At 31.7% G+C, this 18716-nt stretch overlaps 1 protein-coding gene across 1 annotated transcript; it reads right to left on the bottom strand.

Moving 5' to 3' along the window:
- Positions 1 to 16654: 16654 nt before the first annotated feature.
- Positions 16655 to 18320, bottom strand: LOC139859948 (uncharacterized). Its single transcript, XM_071848730.1, has 4 exons — positions 17963 to 18320; positions 17231 to 17777; positions 16856 to 17125; positions 16655 to 16736 (listed from the first exon to the last, which is right to left on the bottom strand). Exons 1-4 carry the CDS (start codon positions 18318 to 18320, stop codon positions 16655 to 16657), a joined length of 1257 nt encoding a protein of 418 aa, XP_071704831.1.
- Positions 18321 to 18716: the final 396 nt, after the last annotated feature.

Genomic DNA, 18716 nt, shown 5'->3' with positions numbered 1-18716 from the left:
ATTCCGGGATCCTCCTTCGGACATGATATAAATTTCGAAGTACTAAAGCATCCGGTACTTTGGATGGGGCTTGTTGGGCCCGATAGATCTATCTTTAGAGTTCGCGTCAATTAGGGTGTCTGTTCCCTAATTCTTAGATTACCAGACTTAATAAAAAGGGGCATATTCGATTTCGATCATTCAACCATATAATGTAGTTTCGATTACTTGTGTCTATTTCGTAAAACATTTATAATAGCGCATGCATTCTCAGTCCCAAAAATATATATTGCAAAAGCATTTAAAAAGGGAGTGATGAAACTCACTATAATGTATTTTGTAGTAAAAATACATATGACGACATTGAACAATGCAGGGTTGGCCTCGGATTCAAGAACCTATATCAAGTATTAACACATTATAGTATAAATCAATTAAGTTTATATATTTGTTATGTATTAATTATTCTTATAATATATTATGATACTTATTTGATATTTAATTAATGTTATATCAATAATATTAGTTGAAACATAATTTTTATGTAATATTAGTATATTTTATGTTATAATATATTTACATATATATCTTTTGTTTTGCAAAATTAATAATCGTAGAAATACCTGACTAAGGGTAATAATAATAATACTAATAGTATGATACTAGTAATAATAATGATAATAATGATTATCATACTTATATGGTGATAATAATATTTATAATTTATAATACTAATAATAACAATCATAATAACAATACTATTAAATGATCATAAATTCTTATTTTAGTAATAATAATAGTAATAATTATATTACTACTAATAATAACAATAATAATAATAATATTAATTTTAGAAATGAGAACTACCTTCAAAGAGCTTTTCTAAAAAAAAACTGCCCCAAACAGGGCTCGAACTCGAGACCTCTCGCCCACCCGCAAACACCCTTAACCATTCTGCCATCCATGTTTTTCTGACTTTTAAGGCAACCCAAACATATATATCTAGTATTTCTTTCATCTTAGTTCATCATCTTCTTCACCAAGTTTAAAATCAAACGGGGGGCAAAAACTCAACAACAATCGAACGGGTTTTCATTTATGACTTGTAAACAACATGAAACAAAAAAAAAATGTCTTCATGATATAAAAAAAATGAGAAAAAAAAACACAAAAAATCCTACTGCTTGCTAGTAGCTAGAAAAAAAAAATTGTTTTCAATTTTGAGTTCGTTTTGGACAATCTTTACAACATGAAACATGTTTCAAATCATTCCTAAAATCTATCAAAATCATCAATTTAACTTAAAACATCAAAACAAGCTCTAATTTCTCCAAGAACAAAACAGTTGACTTTTGACAATTTAACTTTGACTCGCAAATTCGAATTCGTTATTAAGAATTGGAACTTGAGATTTTGCAGGAAGTTTAAGTAAATGATTCCTAACAACTCTGCATTTTTAGTTTTTGAAATTTGTTTCGAATTTACGTTAGTGTATATTACTGTGAAGAACTCAAGAACTTAAAAATTGATTTTTAGATTAAGAGTGTTATAGGTTATGATTACAACATGAATTGTGTTGCAAATCATTCCTATAAACTTTATGGATCATCAAATTAACTGGAGATATCAAAACAAACTCGAATTTGATTCAAGAACACTTAGTTGACTTTGAAAACCAAAACTTTGACTCTCAAATTAGAAATTGATAGAAAGAATTGAAGATTGAAAACTTACAGATAGTTTAGATAGATGATTCCTAACAAGACTGCATTATTACATTTTGGAAATTCATTCGAAATCAAAATATGGTGAAAAAAATGAATGTACAGAGTGTCGAGCTTATTTTTAGTTTTCTATCTTTCTCAAATGCATATATCTATATAAGGAATAAATTTTATTCTGTAATGTACCTTGAAATTGACAGATAACAAATTGTAGACAAGAAACAAAAATTGATAAAAGTTGAGAGTGATCTGCAACTGATTTTGGAAACTGTCTGTGTACTATCCATTTTTTATATATCATTAATATTAATATTAATAATTAATAAATATAAATATATATATTAATAATAATAACTCTTTTAATATTATTAATACAAATAATAATAGTATTATAAATAACAAGAATGATGATATTTATTAATCATAATGTTTATAATAATAATACTAATATTAATAATAACATTAATGATAATAATAATACTAATAATACTAATATTAATATTAGTATTGAAAATAACAATAATATTACTAATACAACTAATTCTTAACTTGTAATTACATTTAATATACTAACCTTGCATATTATTAATTATGTAATACTTATTTTATATAATAACACATTTGAAAATTTAATATATATATATATATATATATATATATATATATATATATATACATATTTATTTACACACAATCGTTCGTGAATCATCGGACATAGTCGAAGGGTAAATGTTATCCATGTAAACAGTTCAAAAATTCTGATACTCACATTACAGACTTTGCTTATCGTGTCGAAATCATATAAAGATTAAGTTTAAATTTAGTCGGAAATTCCCGGGTCATCACAGTACCTACCCGTTAAAGAAATTTCGTCCCGAAATTTGAGTGAGGTGGTCATGGCTAACAATAAAAATGTTTTCATGACCAATATGAGTGGATAATTAGAGGTTTATCATCATTGAATAATAAGGATAAAATAATTCGATTATTCTAAGGATACGAATGAAGCTATCGCAAAAGAGTGAATTGAAGAAAAATAAGATTTTCCTTAGCTTTTGACGTAAACAAGGTTAAATTTAGAAAATAAGGTGCGTCTTAACTTTTGACGTAGTCAGGGTTGAATTCCCAAATTCAAGGGATTTAAAGAAAATCTTCGAAATCTAAAAGATTTGCTTCTTCAGCGAGTAAGGAAATTAAGATCTCTATAATTAAATACGGTGATCTACCTCGATTACTCTGTATGATATTTCCACTATAAATTAAGCTCTTCCGTTCCATTATCCTCACCATTCCTATACTTTCTTTCTTAGTTCATACATCCAAAAGATTTTGAAAATGCTTAATCCAGTTCTGATCCTTGTCCTTATCATGACTATCACCACAATCATTCTCCTTTTTCAACTTTCACCGGAGGAATCTGTTTTCTTCTACTTCGCCCTTGGGGTTATAGTGTTTTTGATTCTCCCGTGTCTTTATGTGGCGATAAACATTGATATACACGGTTTGTAATTCCTATGTTTGTGATCGGCTTTATATTTTCCTTTATTTTTCGGAGCTCCATGCTCTTGTTTTCTCTTCCCGACGCCAAGTCAAACGAATAATGGTCTAGAATTTGTAGATATAGAGTTTTGAATGATTATAATGTTCTAAGCAGGGTGGAACATGATAGCACGATTTGCTTTTCAAATTTATCAAAAATACAGACGATAGAACTATCAAGAATATATTCTTCTTGATATGTTTGGAGGTTATGTAGAATGAAAGAGTTATGTAACATGACACATGATGATGGTATAATCTACTGTGAACCATCATCACGTTTCATTAGAAACTCAGCATGACTTACTGTAATATAATCACGTTGATCAAGTGTCATTATATTATACTAACTCGTGCATCAGTTCCCAACACTACTTCAAAAACATTCATATTTTAAGCTCGAAAGTTTACAGAATATAGAAACTAACAGTTTCTATATGATGTAACATTGATAGCACGAATACATTATTGATTTCAGATAAGAATAATTATGAAAATATCTTCATAAATATGGAGGATATTTATAATGAAAGATACGATGTTATCTTGGAATTTCTAACATCGATGGATGATGAAGAAGATTTATCCGTAAGGGTTTTGATTCGGAAGCAAGGTATTCGCTAAAGATTTCATCAGAAACAGAATCATTTAGATTCTTTGAAGTCAAACTTATTCTTTGTTATTTGTCCATGGCTTCCTTCATAGTTTCGCATAATTCGCTTTCCGGTACTAAATTTTCTATTGAGTGTTTCCAAAACTCCATTCTTTATCATCAAATTTTAGACAGTTAAGGTCGTGTACAGTTTGTGCTGCTGTATTTCAGCTTTTTCAGAATTTCAGAATGGAAGATCATAATTCTAAGAGATGAATGTTATACATATAACTGTTGATGTAGATATGCTGTGAGTTTTCAAGGTACTGATTGCTGATTCCCGGTAATTGGTATGTCAGTTCTCGTTACAAGATGCGGATGAGTACATGATGAGACTTCAGCAGATATATATAGTGATTTGTCGGAGAGATTTAAACCAAGGAGCAACGAGGTTGTTGGTACGTCTGCTGGTAATATGATGGAATATAAAAGGTTTCCCGATAACAATAAAAGAGTACACATATAAATCAAGGTTATAATAAGGTTGTTTCGAATGAAAAGTCGAAGTTGACTTGCTGGAGCTGTGACAAAATTAGCTAATTTGGAAAGGGATTGCAAAGTTATTTTGGGTAATAATAACACTAAAGAAATTAACACAGCTATGTGTTAAATGTTTACTCAGGTTTTCGAGAGTTTCCAGGTGAATAGCTATATGCATCAATATTTTCTTCCGTAAATGAAGTGCGGTTGGTTCATCCTCTCGATTGAGGTATTTTCAAGAATCATGAAAGGTTTGAACACAGAATGTAATCGTGAATATACAAATGATGTTTAAGACGAAATCAAGTGGCAACTTGAAGAATTGTTTAGTTTCATAGGTTATAATCAATATTTTAATTCATTTTAATTCATTTTAATTGTCCAATGTTTTTAGTCCACAGTCGATAGTCCACAGTTAACAATCCACTGATTCATATATAGTTTAATATATACTATATAATATTCGAATTAATTAATACGTATCGTGACCCGTATACGTCTCAGACTCGATCACAACTCAAACTATATATATTATTATAGAATCAACCTCAACCCTGTATAGCTAACTCCCGTATTACTGCATATAGAGTGTCTATGGTTACTCCAAATAATATATATAGATGCGTTGATATGATATGTCAAAACCTTGTATACGTGTCCCGATATTTAAAGTGCGTAAAATAAATAACAGAAATTAAATGACGAAAAATAAAGTGCGTAAAGTAAATAACAGAAATTAAATGACGATAAATAAAGTGCGTAAAGTAAATAACAGAAATTAAATGACGATAAATAAAGTGCGTAAAGTAAATAACAGAAATTAAATGACGATAAATAAAATTGCGAGAATGCAAATTGCGATAATTAAATTGCGATAAATAAAGTGTAATCAGTTAGCTGGGAACAATTAGTTAGGAACAGTTAGCGTGGATTCTTAACAAAATTTCTCATAGTTAATTTGTTTGTTTCTAACAAATTTTATTTTTTCCAATGTTTTCTTAATTATGCCACTTGTTGGATTATGATAAATCAAAATCCAAATATGAAATTGGATGAATGTGGTTATTCTGTGATGAACGGATTTGTATATCGGTGGACGTAAGTAGGATAGTAAAAGATTGTTGAATTAGATTCGAAGAATGTACAGTGTAACTTATTAATGTGAAATCTAAATATTCCTCGGGTATTACCTACCCGTTAAAATATTTTCACCATTAACAGTTTGTACACAAGATTTTTTTTTTAATTACAATCTTTATGAAAATATATATACATATATATCTTCTTCAGATGTAATCATGGATTTAATGAGTCAATATGATATTAAACTCATTTGATTTACCATTGGAACAAGAATATATAATCTCTAAAACATTAGAGATTACATAATCGCCATGTAGAACGATACGTAGAATGATAATTGTACTCAAGGTATAGAATGAGACGTCGAGGCATGGGTTGTTGATGGCACTGGTGTTGTTATTGATGGTACTGTTGGTGTCGGTGATGTTGTTGAAGCTGGTAATTTTTTGCACCATATTCTCCAGATTGATTACTCGAGCGCGAAGTTCGTTGACTTCTTCTATTATTCCGGGATGATTGTCGGTCGGTACGAGCGGATGAATAAGGTTTAGAATTTTAGATAGAATACAATCGTGGTGAGATATTCGGGAAATGGGGGTGAAAATGGTGTTTCAGACTGGTTCGCCGGTAAGTGCTTCAGGTTCATTGCCAAGAGGTAAATTCGGTTGGTGGGTGGAAAGGATCGCCTTCCTCTCGTCTCCATCAGTTAAGTCGACTACGAACCCATCAGATGAATTGGGGATGATTGATTGGTTGATTCATTCTGGTGACGTTGCCTCCGGAGCTTAGGTGAACATCCGTGTCGGAATAGCTGTCGGAATAACTATCGGATTAGCTATCGAAGTCTGAGGGACTCGAACTGGTTGAGGGATTCATCTCGTACGATCAGATGAAGTATTTTCGATAAGAAATAGATTATAGGATGTAGATTAGTACCCTGCAATACATAATTCACATATGCGTATACAATACTAAAATCCCATATGTTACGGAGGAATCTACGGAAGTTGTCAGACAAAGTCTACAGTACAAGATATGCTAAGATATGAATTAGCAGATACGCTAAGATACGGATTTTGTCTATACTCTATTCATGCAATCATTGCAGTAAGATGTGTCTAGACTAAGAATGATAAGCAGGTAATTTCCTAAGGATGATAAATAGATGATTTTTGACAAAAAATGATAAACAAAACTTTTGACATGCAGACACGGTCGAAGTCCAGACTCACTAATGCATCCTAACGACTATCAGTTAGACTCACTAATGCAAGACCTAGTTCACTAAGACCACCGCTCTGATACCAACTCTAACGACCCGTCCTAATCCACAAGGACGAATACATTACATTTGGTTACATTGCGAGGTACTAGACCTCTATATGATACATTTTACAAACATTGCATTCGTTTTTGAAAAGACAATCTTTCATTACATCGAAAGTTGACGGCATGCATACCATTTTATAATATATCTAACTATAATTGACTTAATAATAATCTTGATGAACTCAATGACTCGAATGCAACGTCTTTTGAAATATGTCCTGAATGACTCCAAGTAATGTCTCTAAAATGAGCAAGTGCACAGCGGAAGATTTCTTTCATACCTGAGAATAAACATGCTTTAAAGTGTCAACCAAAAGGTTGGTGAGTTCATTAGTTTAACATAAATAATCCTTTCATAATTTTAATAGACCACAAGATTTCATACTTCCATTTCTCATAATCATACGTCCCATGCATAGAGACAAAAATATCATTCATATGGATTGAACACCTGGTAACCGACATTCACAATATGTATATAAGAATATCCCCATTATTCCGGGATCCTCCTTCGGACATGATATAAATTTTGAAGTACTAAAGCATCCGGTACTTTGGATGGGGCTTGTTGGGCCCGATAGATCTATCTTTAGAGTTCGCGTCAATTAGGGTGTCTGTTCCCTAATTCTTAGATTACCAGACTTAATAAAAAGGGGCATATTCGATTTCGATCATTCAACCATATAATGTAGTTTCGATTACTTGTGTCTATTTCGTAAAACATTTATAATAGCGCATGCATTCTCAGTCCCAAAAATATATATTGCAAAAGCATTTAAAAAGGGAGTGATGAAACTCACTATAATGTATTTTGTAGTAAAAATATATATGACGACATTGAACAATGCAGGGTTGGCCTCGGATTCACGAACCTATATCAAGTATTAACACATTATAGTATAAATCAATTAAGTTTATATATTTGTTATGTATTAATTATTCTTATAATATATTATGATACTTATTTGATATTTAATTAATGTTATATCAATAATATTAGTTGAAACATAATTTTTATGTAATATTAGTATATTTTATGTTATAATATATATACATATATATCTTTTGTTTTGCAAAATTAATAATCGTAGAAATACCTGACTAAGGGTAATAATAATAATACTAATAGTATGATACTAGTAATAATAATGATAATAATGATTATCATACTTATATGGTGATAATAATATTTATAATTTATAATACTAATAATAACAATCATAATAACAATACTATTAAATGATCATAGATTCTTATTTTAGTAATAATAATAGTAATAATTATATTACTACTAATAATAACAATAATAATAATAATATTAATTTTAGAAATGAGAACTACCTTCAAAGAGCTTTTCTAAAAAAAACTGCCCCAAACAGGGCTCGAACTCGAGACCTCTCGCCCACCCGCAAACACCCTTAACCATTCTGCCATCCATGTTTTTCTGACTTTTAAGGCAACCCAAACATATATATCTAGTATTTCTTTCATCTTAGTTCATCATCTTCTTCACCAAGTTTAAAATCAAACGGGGGGCAAAAACTCAACAACAATCGAACGGGTTTTCATTTATGACTTGTAAACAACATGAAACAAAAAAAAAATGTGTTCATGATATAAAAAAAATGAGAAAAAAAACACAAAAAATCCTACTGCTTGCTAGTAGCTAGAAAAAAAAAATTTGTTTTCAATTTTGAGTTCGTTTTGGACAATCTTTACAACATGAAACATGTTTCAAATCATTCCTAAAATCTATCAAAATCATCAATTTAACTTAAAACATCAAAACAAGCTCTAATTTCTCCAAGAACATAACAGTTGACTTTTGACAATTTAACTTTGACTCGCAAATTCGAATTCGTTATTAAGAATTGGAACTTGAGATTTTGCAGGAAGTTTAAGTAAATGATTCCTAACAACTCTGCATTTTTAGTTTTTGAAATTTGTTTCGAATTTACGTTAGTGTATATTACTGTGAAGAACTCAAGAACTTAAAAATTGATTTTTAGATTAAGAGTGTTATAGGTTATGATTACAACATGAATTGTGTTGCAATCATTCCTATAAACTTTATGGATCATCAAATTAACTGGAGATATCAAAACAAACTCGAATTTGATTCAAGAACACTTAGTTGACTTTGAAAACCAAAACTTTGACTCTCAAATTAGAAATTGATAGAAAGAATTGAAGATTGAAAACTTACAGATAGTTTAGATAGATGATTCCTAACAAGACTGCATTATTACATTTTGGAAATTCATTCGAAATCAAAATATGGTGAAAAAATGAATGTACAGAGTGTCGAGCTTATTTTTAGTTTTCTATCTTTCTCAAATGCATATATCTATATAAGGAATAAATTTTATTCTGTAATGTACCTTGAAATTGACAGATAACAAATTGTAGACAAGAAACAAAAATTGATAAAAGTTGAGAGTGATCTGCAACTGATTTTGGAAACTGTCTGTGCACTATCCATTTTTTATATATCATTAATATTAATATTAATAATTAATAAATATAAATATATATATATTAATAATAATAACTCTTTTAATATTATTAATACAAATAATAATAGTATTATAAATAACAAGAATGATGATATTTATTAATCATAATGTTTATAATAATAATACTAATATTAATAATAACATTAATGATAATAATAATACTAATAATACTAATATTAATATTAGTATTGAAAATAACAATAATATTACTAATACAACTAATTCTTAACTTGTAATTACATTTAATATACTAACCTTGCATATTATTAATTATGTAATACTTATTTTATATAATAACACATTTGAAAATTTAATATATATATATATATATATATATATATATATATATATATATATATATATATATATATATATATACATATTTATTTACACACAATCGTTCGTGAATCATCGGACATAGTCGAAGGGTAAATGTTATCCATGTAAACAGTTCAAAAATTCTGATACTCACATTACAGACTTTGCTTATCGTGTCGAAATCATATAAAGATTAAGTTTAAATTTAGTCGGAAATTCCCGGGTCATCACACCAACTGTGTTCATGGACCTTATGAACCGAGTGTGTGGACCATACCTTGACAAGTTTGTCATTGTTTTCATTGATGACATACTTATTTACTCAAAGAATGACCAAGAACACGGTGAACATTTGAGAAAGGTGTTAGAAGTATTGAGGAAGGAAGAATTGTACGCTAAGTTTTCAAAGTGTGCATTTTGGTTGGAAGAAGTTCAATTCCTCGGTCACATAGTGAACAAAGAAGGTATTAAGGTGGATCCGGCAAAGATAGAAACTGTTGAAAAGTGGGAAACCCCGAAAACTCCGAAACACATACGCCAGTTTTTAGGACTAGCTGGTTACTACAGAAGGTTCATCCAAGACTTTTCCAGAATAGCAAAACCCTTGACTGCATTAACGCATAAAGGGAAGAAATTTGAATGGAATGATGAACAAGAGAAAGCGTTCCAGTTATTGAAGAAAAAGCTAACTACGGCACCTATATTGTCATTGCCTGAAGGGAATGATGATTTTGTGATTTATTGTGACGCATCAAAGCAAGGTCTCGGTTGTGTATTAATGCAAAGAACGAAGGTGATTGCTTATGCGTCTAGACAATTGAAGATTCACGAACAAAATTATACGACGCATGATTTGGAATTAGGCGCGGTTGTTTTTGCATTAAAGACTTGGAGGCACTACTTATATGGGGTCAAAAGTATTATATGTACCGACCACAAAAGTCTTCAACACATATTTAATCAGAAACAACTGAATATGAGGCAGCGTAGGTGGATTGAATTATTGAATGATTACGACTTTGAGATTCGTTACCACCCGGGGAAGGCAAATGTGGTAGCCGATGCCTTGAGCAGGAAGGACAGAGAACCCATTCGAGTAAAATCTATGAATATAATGATTCATAATAACCTTACTACTCAAATAAAGGAGGCGCAACAAGGAGTTTTAAAAGAGGGAAATTTAAAGGATGAAATATCCAAAGGATCGAAGAAGCATCTTAATATTCGGGAAGACAGAACCCGGTATAGGGCTGAAAGGATTTGGGTACCAAAATTTGGAGATATGAGAGAAATGGTACTTAGAGAAGCTCATAAAACCAGATACTCAATACATCCTGGAACGGGGAAGATGTACAAGGATCTCAAGAAACATTTTTGGTGGCCGAGTATGAAAGCCGATGTTGCTAAATACGTAGGAGAATGTTTGACGTGTTCTAAGGTCAAAGCTGAGCATCAGAAACCATCAGGTCTACTTCAACAACCCGAAATCCCGGAATGGAAATGGGAAAACATTACCATGGATTTCATCACTAAATTACCAAGGACTGCAAGTGGTTTTGATACTATTTGGGTAATAGTTGATCGTCTCACCAAATCAGCACACTTCCTGCCAATAAGAGAAGATGACAAGATGGAGAAGTTAGCACGACTGTATTTGAAGGAAGTCGTCTCCAGACATGGAATACCAATCTCTATTATCTCTGATAGGGATGGCAGATTTATTTCAAGATTCTGGCAGACATTACAGCAAGCATTAGGAACTCGTCTAGACATGAGTACTGCCTATCATCCACAAACTGATGGGCAGAGCGAAAGGACGATACAAATGCTTGAAGACATGCTACGAGCATGTGTTATTGATTTCGGAAACAGTTGGGATCGACATCTACCGTTAGCAGAATTTTCCTACAACAACAGCTACCATTCACGCATTGAGATGGCGCCGTTTGAAGCACTTTATGGTAGAAAGTGCAGGTCTCCGATTTGTTGGAGTGAAGTGGGGGATAGACAGATTACGGGTCCGGAGATTATACAAGAAACTACCGAGAAGATCATCCAAATTCAACAACGGTTGAAAACCGCCCAAAGTCGAAAAAAGAGCTACGCTGACATTAAAAGAAAAGATATAGAATTTGAAATTGGAGAGATGGTCATGCTTAAAGTTTCACCTTGGAAAGGCGTTGTTCAATTTGGTAAACGAGGGAAATTAAATCCAAGGTATATTGGACCATTCAAGATTATTGATCGTGTCGGACCAGTAGCTTACCGACTTGAGTTACCTCAACAACTCGCGGCTGTACATAACACTTTCCACGTCTCGAATTTGAAGAAATGTTTTGCTAAAGAAGATCTCACTATTCCGTTAGATGAAATCCAAATCAACGAAAAACTTCAATTCATCGAAGAACCCGTCGAAATAATGGATCGTGAGGTTAAAAGACTTAAGCAAAACAAGATACCAATTGTTAAGGTTCGATGGAATGCTCGTAGAGGACCCGAGTTCACCTGGGAGTGTGAAGATCAGATGAAGAAGAAATACCCGCATCTATTTCCAGAAGTTTCGTCAACACCTTCAACAGCTTAAAATTTCGGGACGAAATTTATTTAACGGGTAGGTACTGTAGTGACCCGAACTTTTCCATGTTTATATATATTAATTGAGATTGATATTTACATGATTAAATGTTTCCAACATGTTAAGCAATCAAACTTGTTAAGACTTGATTAATTGAAATATGTTTCATATAGACAATTGACCACCCAAGTTGACCGGTGATTCACGAACATTAAAACTTGTAAAAACTATATGATGACATATATATGGATATATATATATAGTTAACATGATACTATGATAAGTAAACATATCATTAAGTATATTAACAATGAACTACATATGTAAAAACAAGACTACTAACTTAATGATTTTTAAACGAGACATATATGTAACGATTATCGTTGTAAAGACATTTAATGTATATATATCATATTAAGAGATATTCATACATGATAATATCATGATAATATAATAATTTAAAATCTCATTTGATATTATAAACATTGGGTTAACAACATTTAACAAGATCGTTAACCTAAAGGTTTCAAAACAACACTTACATGTAACGACTAACGATGACTTAACGACTCAGTTAAAATGTATATACATGTAGTGTTTTAATATGTATTTATACACTTTTGAAAGACTTCAATACACTTATCAAAATACTTCTACTTAACAAAAATGCTTACAATTACATCCTCGTTCAGTTTCATCAACAATTCTACTCGTATGCACCCGTATTCGTACTTGTACAATACACAGCTTTTAGATGTATGTACTATTGGTATATACACTCCAATGATCAGCTCTTAGCAGCTCATGTGAGTCACCTAACACATGTAGGAACCATCATTTGGCAACTAGCATGAAATATCTCATAAAATTACAAAAATATGAGTAATCATTCATGACTTATTTACATGAAAACAAAATTACATATCCTTTATATCTAATCCATACACCAACGACCAAAAACACCTACAAACACTTTAATTCTTCAATTTTCTTCATCTAATTGATCTCTCTCAAGTTCTATCTTCAAGTTCTAAGTGTTCTTCATATATTCTACAAGTTCTAGTTACAAAAAATCAAGAATACTTTCAAGTTTGCTAGCTCACTTCCAATCTTGTAAGGTGATCATCCAAACTCAAGAAATCTTTGTTTCTTACAGTAGATTATCATTCTAATATAAGTTAATAATCATATTCAAACTTTGGTTCAATTTCTATAACTATAACAATCTTATTTCAAGTGATGATCTTACTTGAACTTATTTTCGTGTCATGATTCTGCTTCAAGAACTTCGAGCCATCCAAGGATCCGTTGAAGCTAGATCCATTTTTCTCTTTTCCAGTAGGTTTATCCAAGGAACTTAAGGTAGTAATGATGTTCATAACATCATTCGATTCATACATATAAAGCTATCTTATTCGAAGGTTTAAACTTGTAATCACTAGAACATAGTTTAGTTAATTCTAAACTTGTTCGCAAACAAAAGTTAATCCTTCTAACTTGACTTTTAAAATCAACTAAACACATGTTCTATATCTATATGATATGCTAACTTAATGATTTAAAACCTAGAAACACGAAAAACACCGTAAAACCAGATTTACGCCGTCGTAGTAACACCGCGGGCTGTTTTGGGTTAGTTAATTAAAAACTATGATAAACTTTGATTTAAAAGTTGTTATTCTGAGAAAATGATTTTTATTATGAACATGAAACTATATCCAAAAATTATGGTTAAACTCAAAGTGGAAGTATGTTTTCTAAAATGGTCATCTAGACGTCGTTCTTTCGACTGAAATGACTACCTTTACAAAAACGACTTGTAACTTATTTTTCTGACTATAAACCTATAATTTTTCTGTTTAGATTCATAAAATAGAGTTCAATATGAAACCATAGCAATTTGATTCACTCAAAACGGATTTAAAATGAAGAAGTTATGGGTAAAACAAGATTTGATAATTTTTCTCATTTTAGCTACGTAAAAATTGGTAACAAATCTATTCCAACCATAACTTAATCAACTTGTATTGTATATTATGTAATCTTGAGATACCATAGACACGTATACAATGTTTCGACCTATCATGTCGACACATCTATATATATTTCGGAACAACCATAGACACTCTATATGTGAATGTTGGAGTTAGCTATACAGGGTTGAGGTTGATTCCAAAATATATATAGTTTGAGTTGTGATCAATACTGAGATACGTATACACTGGGTCGTGGATTGATTCAAGATAAAATTTATCGATTTATTTCTGTACATTCAACTGTGGACAACTAGTTGTAGGTTACTAACGAGGACAGCTGACTTAATAAACTTAAAACATCAAAATATATTAAAAGTGTTGTAAATATATTTTGAACATACTTTGATATATATGTATATATTGTTATAGGTTCGTGAATCAACCAGTGGCCAAGTCTTACTTTCCGACGAAGTAAAAATCTGTGAAAGTGAGTTATAGTCCCACTTTTAAAATCTAATATTTTTGGGATGAGAATACATGCAGGTTTTATAAATGATTTACAAAATAGACACAAGTACGTGAAACTACATTCTATGGTTGAATTATCGAAATCGAATATGCCCCTTTTTATTAAGTCTGGTAATCTAAGAATTAGGGAACAGACACCCTAATTGACGTGAATCCTAAAGATAGATCTATTGGGCCTAACAAACCCCATCCAAAGTATCGGATGCTTTAGTACTTCAAAATTTATATCATATCCGAAGGGTGTCCCGAAATGATGGGGATATTCTTATATATGCATCTTGTTAATGTCGGTTACCAGGTGTTCACCATATGAATGATTTTTATCTCTATGTATGGGATGTATATTGAAATATGAAATCTTGTGGTCTATTATTATGATTTGATGTATATAGGTTAAACCTATAACTCACCAACATTTTTGTTGACGTTTTAAGCATGTTTATTCTCAGGTGATTATTAAGAGCTTCCGCTGTCGCATACTTAAATAAGAACGAGATTTGGAGTCCATGCTTGTATGATATTGTGTAAAAACTGCATTCAAGAAACTTATTTTGTTGTAACATATTTGTATTGTAAACCATTATGTAATGGTCGTGTGTAAACAGGATATTTTAGATTATCATTATTTGATAATCTACGTAAAGCTTTTTAAACCTTTATTGATGAAATAAAGGTTATGGTTTGTTTTAAAATGAATGCAATCTTTGAAAAACGTCTCATATAGAGGTCAAAACCTAGCAACGAAATCAATTAATATGGAACGTTTTTAATCAATAAGAACGGGACATTTCATGGTACAACACTTTAATGCATATTGATTGTGTACTTAAAATACTGAGTAGAAAGTACACATACTTCCAGAATAATCATGACTTTAGAGTATTACCTACATATAGGGATGCATGTAACTCACTGTAGCCGATAAAGTAGAGTATAAGTTACAACACATATTATGCAAATTTTGGATATATTCACTATCTAACCATTCTCATGGTTATGGTCAAATTTTGAAATTTAAGATTTATGTATCATACAAAAGAACAAAATGATAAACAATGAATCCATCATCATCTTCAAAAACTATAGTGTTGGGATAACTTTGATAAATACAACAAAAGAACGAAATGTTTGTCTTCCCCCAAAATATCATTAACATTGCATCAGGAAGCATCTCCAATTTGATTTTCAGCTGTAGCAGCAGCAACTAATAAAGTATCATCGTCAATAATATCCCCAGTCAAATCGTCTCTAACCAATTCAATAGTCGCATTTTCTACAATTTGAGGACCCATCGGTGTGTCACTCTGCAAATGCGTTTTTACATCATCGATACACGTTTGTTCTTCCATGTCAAAATTAACTCTAGGTGTTCTCTTGATCACAACTTTCCAACCTTTACGAGCACGATCTTGAACATAGAATACTTGTTGTGCTTGCGAAGCTAGAATATAAGGCTCTTTAGTTGGCTTCATACCTCGAAAATCGAGTGTCGTAAACCCATTCTCATCAACTTTTATCCTGGAAGCACCTGATATCCAATCACAATGGAACAAAACTACTTGCTTATTGTCAGCATACTACAACTCGATTATATCATTTAAAACACCTTAGTAAGTTACATCTCCCAAAATAGGATTGTCATCGCTAGCACTTGAGAAGTTTCTTGTTACGGCATCAATCATAACTCCGCTATTTTGTGTTGTCCTATTCTTCTCTACATCTTTAATGTGAAATCGGAAACCATTTATGATATATCCCTTATATTTCTTTACAACCATATATGGACCGTTTGGCAATGCTGTTATATTATTTGTGATTCTGTAATCCCCAGCCATATCGTCATCAACCTGATTTGAGCCAATTTGTTTATAGGTTTCGCTCAGTTATATATATCATGATCACTACATTATCATAATAAAACTAGCAAAATTACTTACATAATCAGTCAGCCACTCCTAAAACTCTCTACTATGTAAACGTTTAATGTAACGCTTACTTTTAGTCTGATATTCTTGATGTAGAATATTCAGATGCTCTCTGCAGTCAAAGTAATAAAAATAGAATAATATATTAATATAGGTACATTATCATCAAAATTACACAATGTCATATAAAAAAACACTAATCTAATAACATAGTAAATTTAAATAACTTACGTTCGTAAGAAATCTATTTCACTACAATTGAACAACAAATGTGAGTGTGCAATAGCCAAAGTGTCGTGGCCGAATTTTACTACGTCTGTTGCACCAATGGGTCGACCAGACATACAAAATATTGGTAAAACAGTCTCATCACCACCATCATCATGATTCCGACTAGTCTTATTACGTATAGTCTCGACATCACTGGCTAAATACAAAGAACAAAATGAAAGACACTCTTCAGCTAGATATCCTTCGACAATTGAACCCTCGGGTTTACTCCTGTTTCGCACATATGATTTTAATGTAACTAAATACCTGATCAGTGGTCAAAAAAGTGTATATTTAAACAAGTAGAGTATAATTTACTACATCATAAATGGTCACCTCTCGATTGGATACATCCAACGGTAATGAACAGGTCCCCCTAATCTGGCCTCTGAAGCCAGAGGAACCGATAGATGAATCATGACGTTAAAAAATGACGATGGAAAAATCCTTTCTAAATCACAAAGTATTTTTACAATATCTTTTTCCATCCGAATTAAGTCAGCAGTCTTAAGAAATTTTGAGCATAATTGTCTGTAGTACCAACATAACTTCATGATAACAGAACGCACATCGCGAGGTAAAATATTTCGTATGGCCAGGGGAAGCAACTGCTGCATCAAAATATGATTATCGTGACTTTTTAGGCCTAAAATTTTTGGAGGTTGTACCTGAATGCACCTAGAAATATTAGCAGCATAACCATCTGGCACTTTCACCCTTTTTAGCACCTTACAAAATTTTTCTTTCTCCTTTTTATCCAATACGAAACATGCAGGAGGCAAATACACGTTGCCATTTGGTAAAGGTTCTGGATGAAGTTCAGGTCTAATACCCATTTCTTTCAAATCACGACGTGCTTTTAAATGATCCTTGGTCTTTCCATCTATATTCATTAACGTTCCAATGACACTGTCACATACATTCTTTTCAGTATGCATTACGTCTATATTATGATGTATTAAGTTATTTTTCCAGTATGGTAACTCAAAAAAAAAATACTTCTCTTCTTCCAGTTAAATGGTAAAGATGGGTTATCCTTCACAAGTTTTCCATTTTATATATTAAAACCTTTCAGGTCCGCAACTTGTTCCCCTGTTAAACAACGCGGTGGCCCTTCATTATCTTCTGTGCCATCAAAGGCATCTTTTAAAAAATGGAAAGCATGCGACATTTCCAACCAGCGATGATGTGCCATGAAGATATCTTTGTGGGAGTTTGATAACCGTATTGATTTGGTTTCCTTATGGCAAGAAGCACAAGCTAATTTACCTTTAGTGCTCCAACCCGATAAATTCGTATAAGTAGGAAAGTCACTTATCGTCCATATCAAACATGCACGCAGTGGGAATTTACTCTTTGTGGATGCATCATAAGTATTAACTCCAGTATCCCACAAATCCTTCAACTCATCAATTAGAGGTTGCATATAGATGTCTATATTATTACTTGGAGCAGATGTACCAGGTATAAGTAAAGTTATTAACAAAAAAGGTTTGTTCATGCATAACTATGGTGGTAGATTATACGGTATCAAAACAACATGCCAGGTACTATGTGAAACACTCATGTTTCCAAAAGGGTTAAACCCATCACTTGCAAAACCAAGCCTCACATTACGAGGTTCTTTAGAAAATTTACAATTCTGATGATCGAATGTTTTCCAGGCTGGTGAATCTGTAGGATGTCTTAATAGACCATCTTTCGTACGACTCTCTTGATGCCATCTCATGGACTCGGACATTTTAGGGGACATAAACAATCTTTGCAACCGTGGTATGAGTGGAAAATAACGCAACACTTTTGCTCCAACCTTCTTAGCTTT

This window comes from Rutidosis leptorrhynchoides, chromosome 7 (assembly GCF_046630445.1).
Source record: "Rutidosis leptorrhynchoides isolate AG116_Rl617_1_P2 chromosome 7, CSIRO_AGI_Rlap_v1, whole genome shotgun sequence".
Lineage (NCBI taxonomy): Eukaryota > Viridiplantae > Streptophyta > Magnoliopsida > Asterales > Asteraceae > Rutidosis > Rutidosis leptorrhynchoides.
This window is presented reverse-complemented; position numbering and strand designations above follow the sequence as displayed.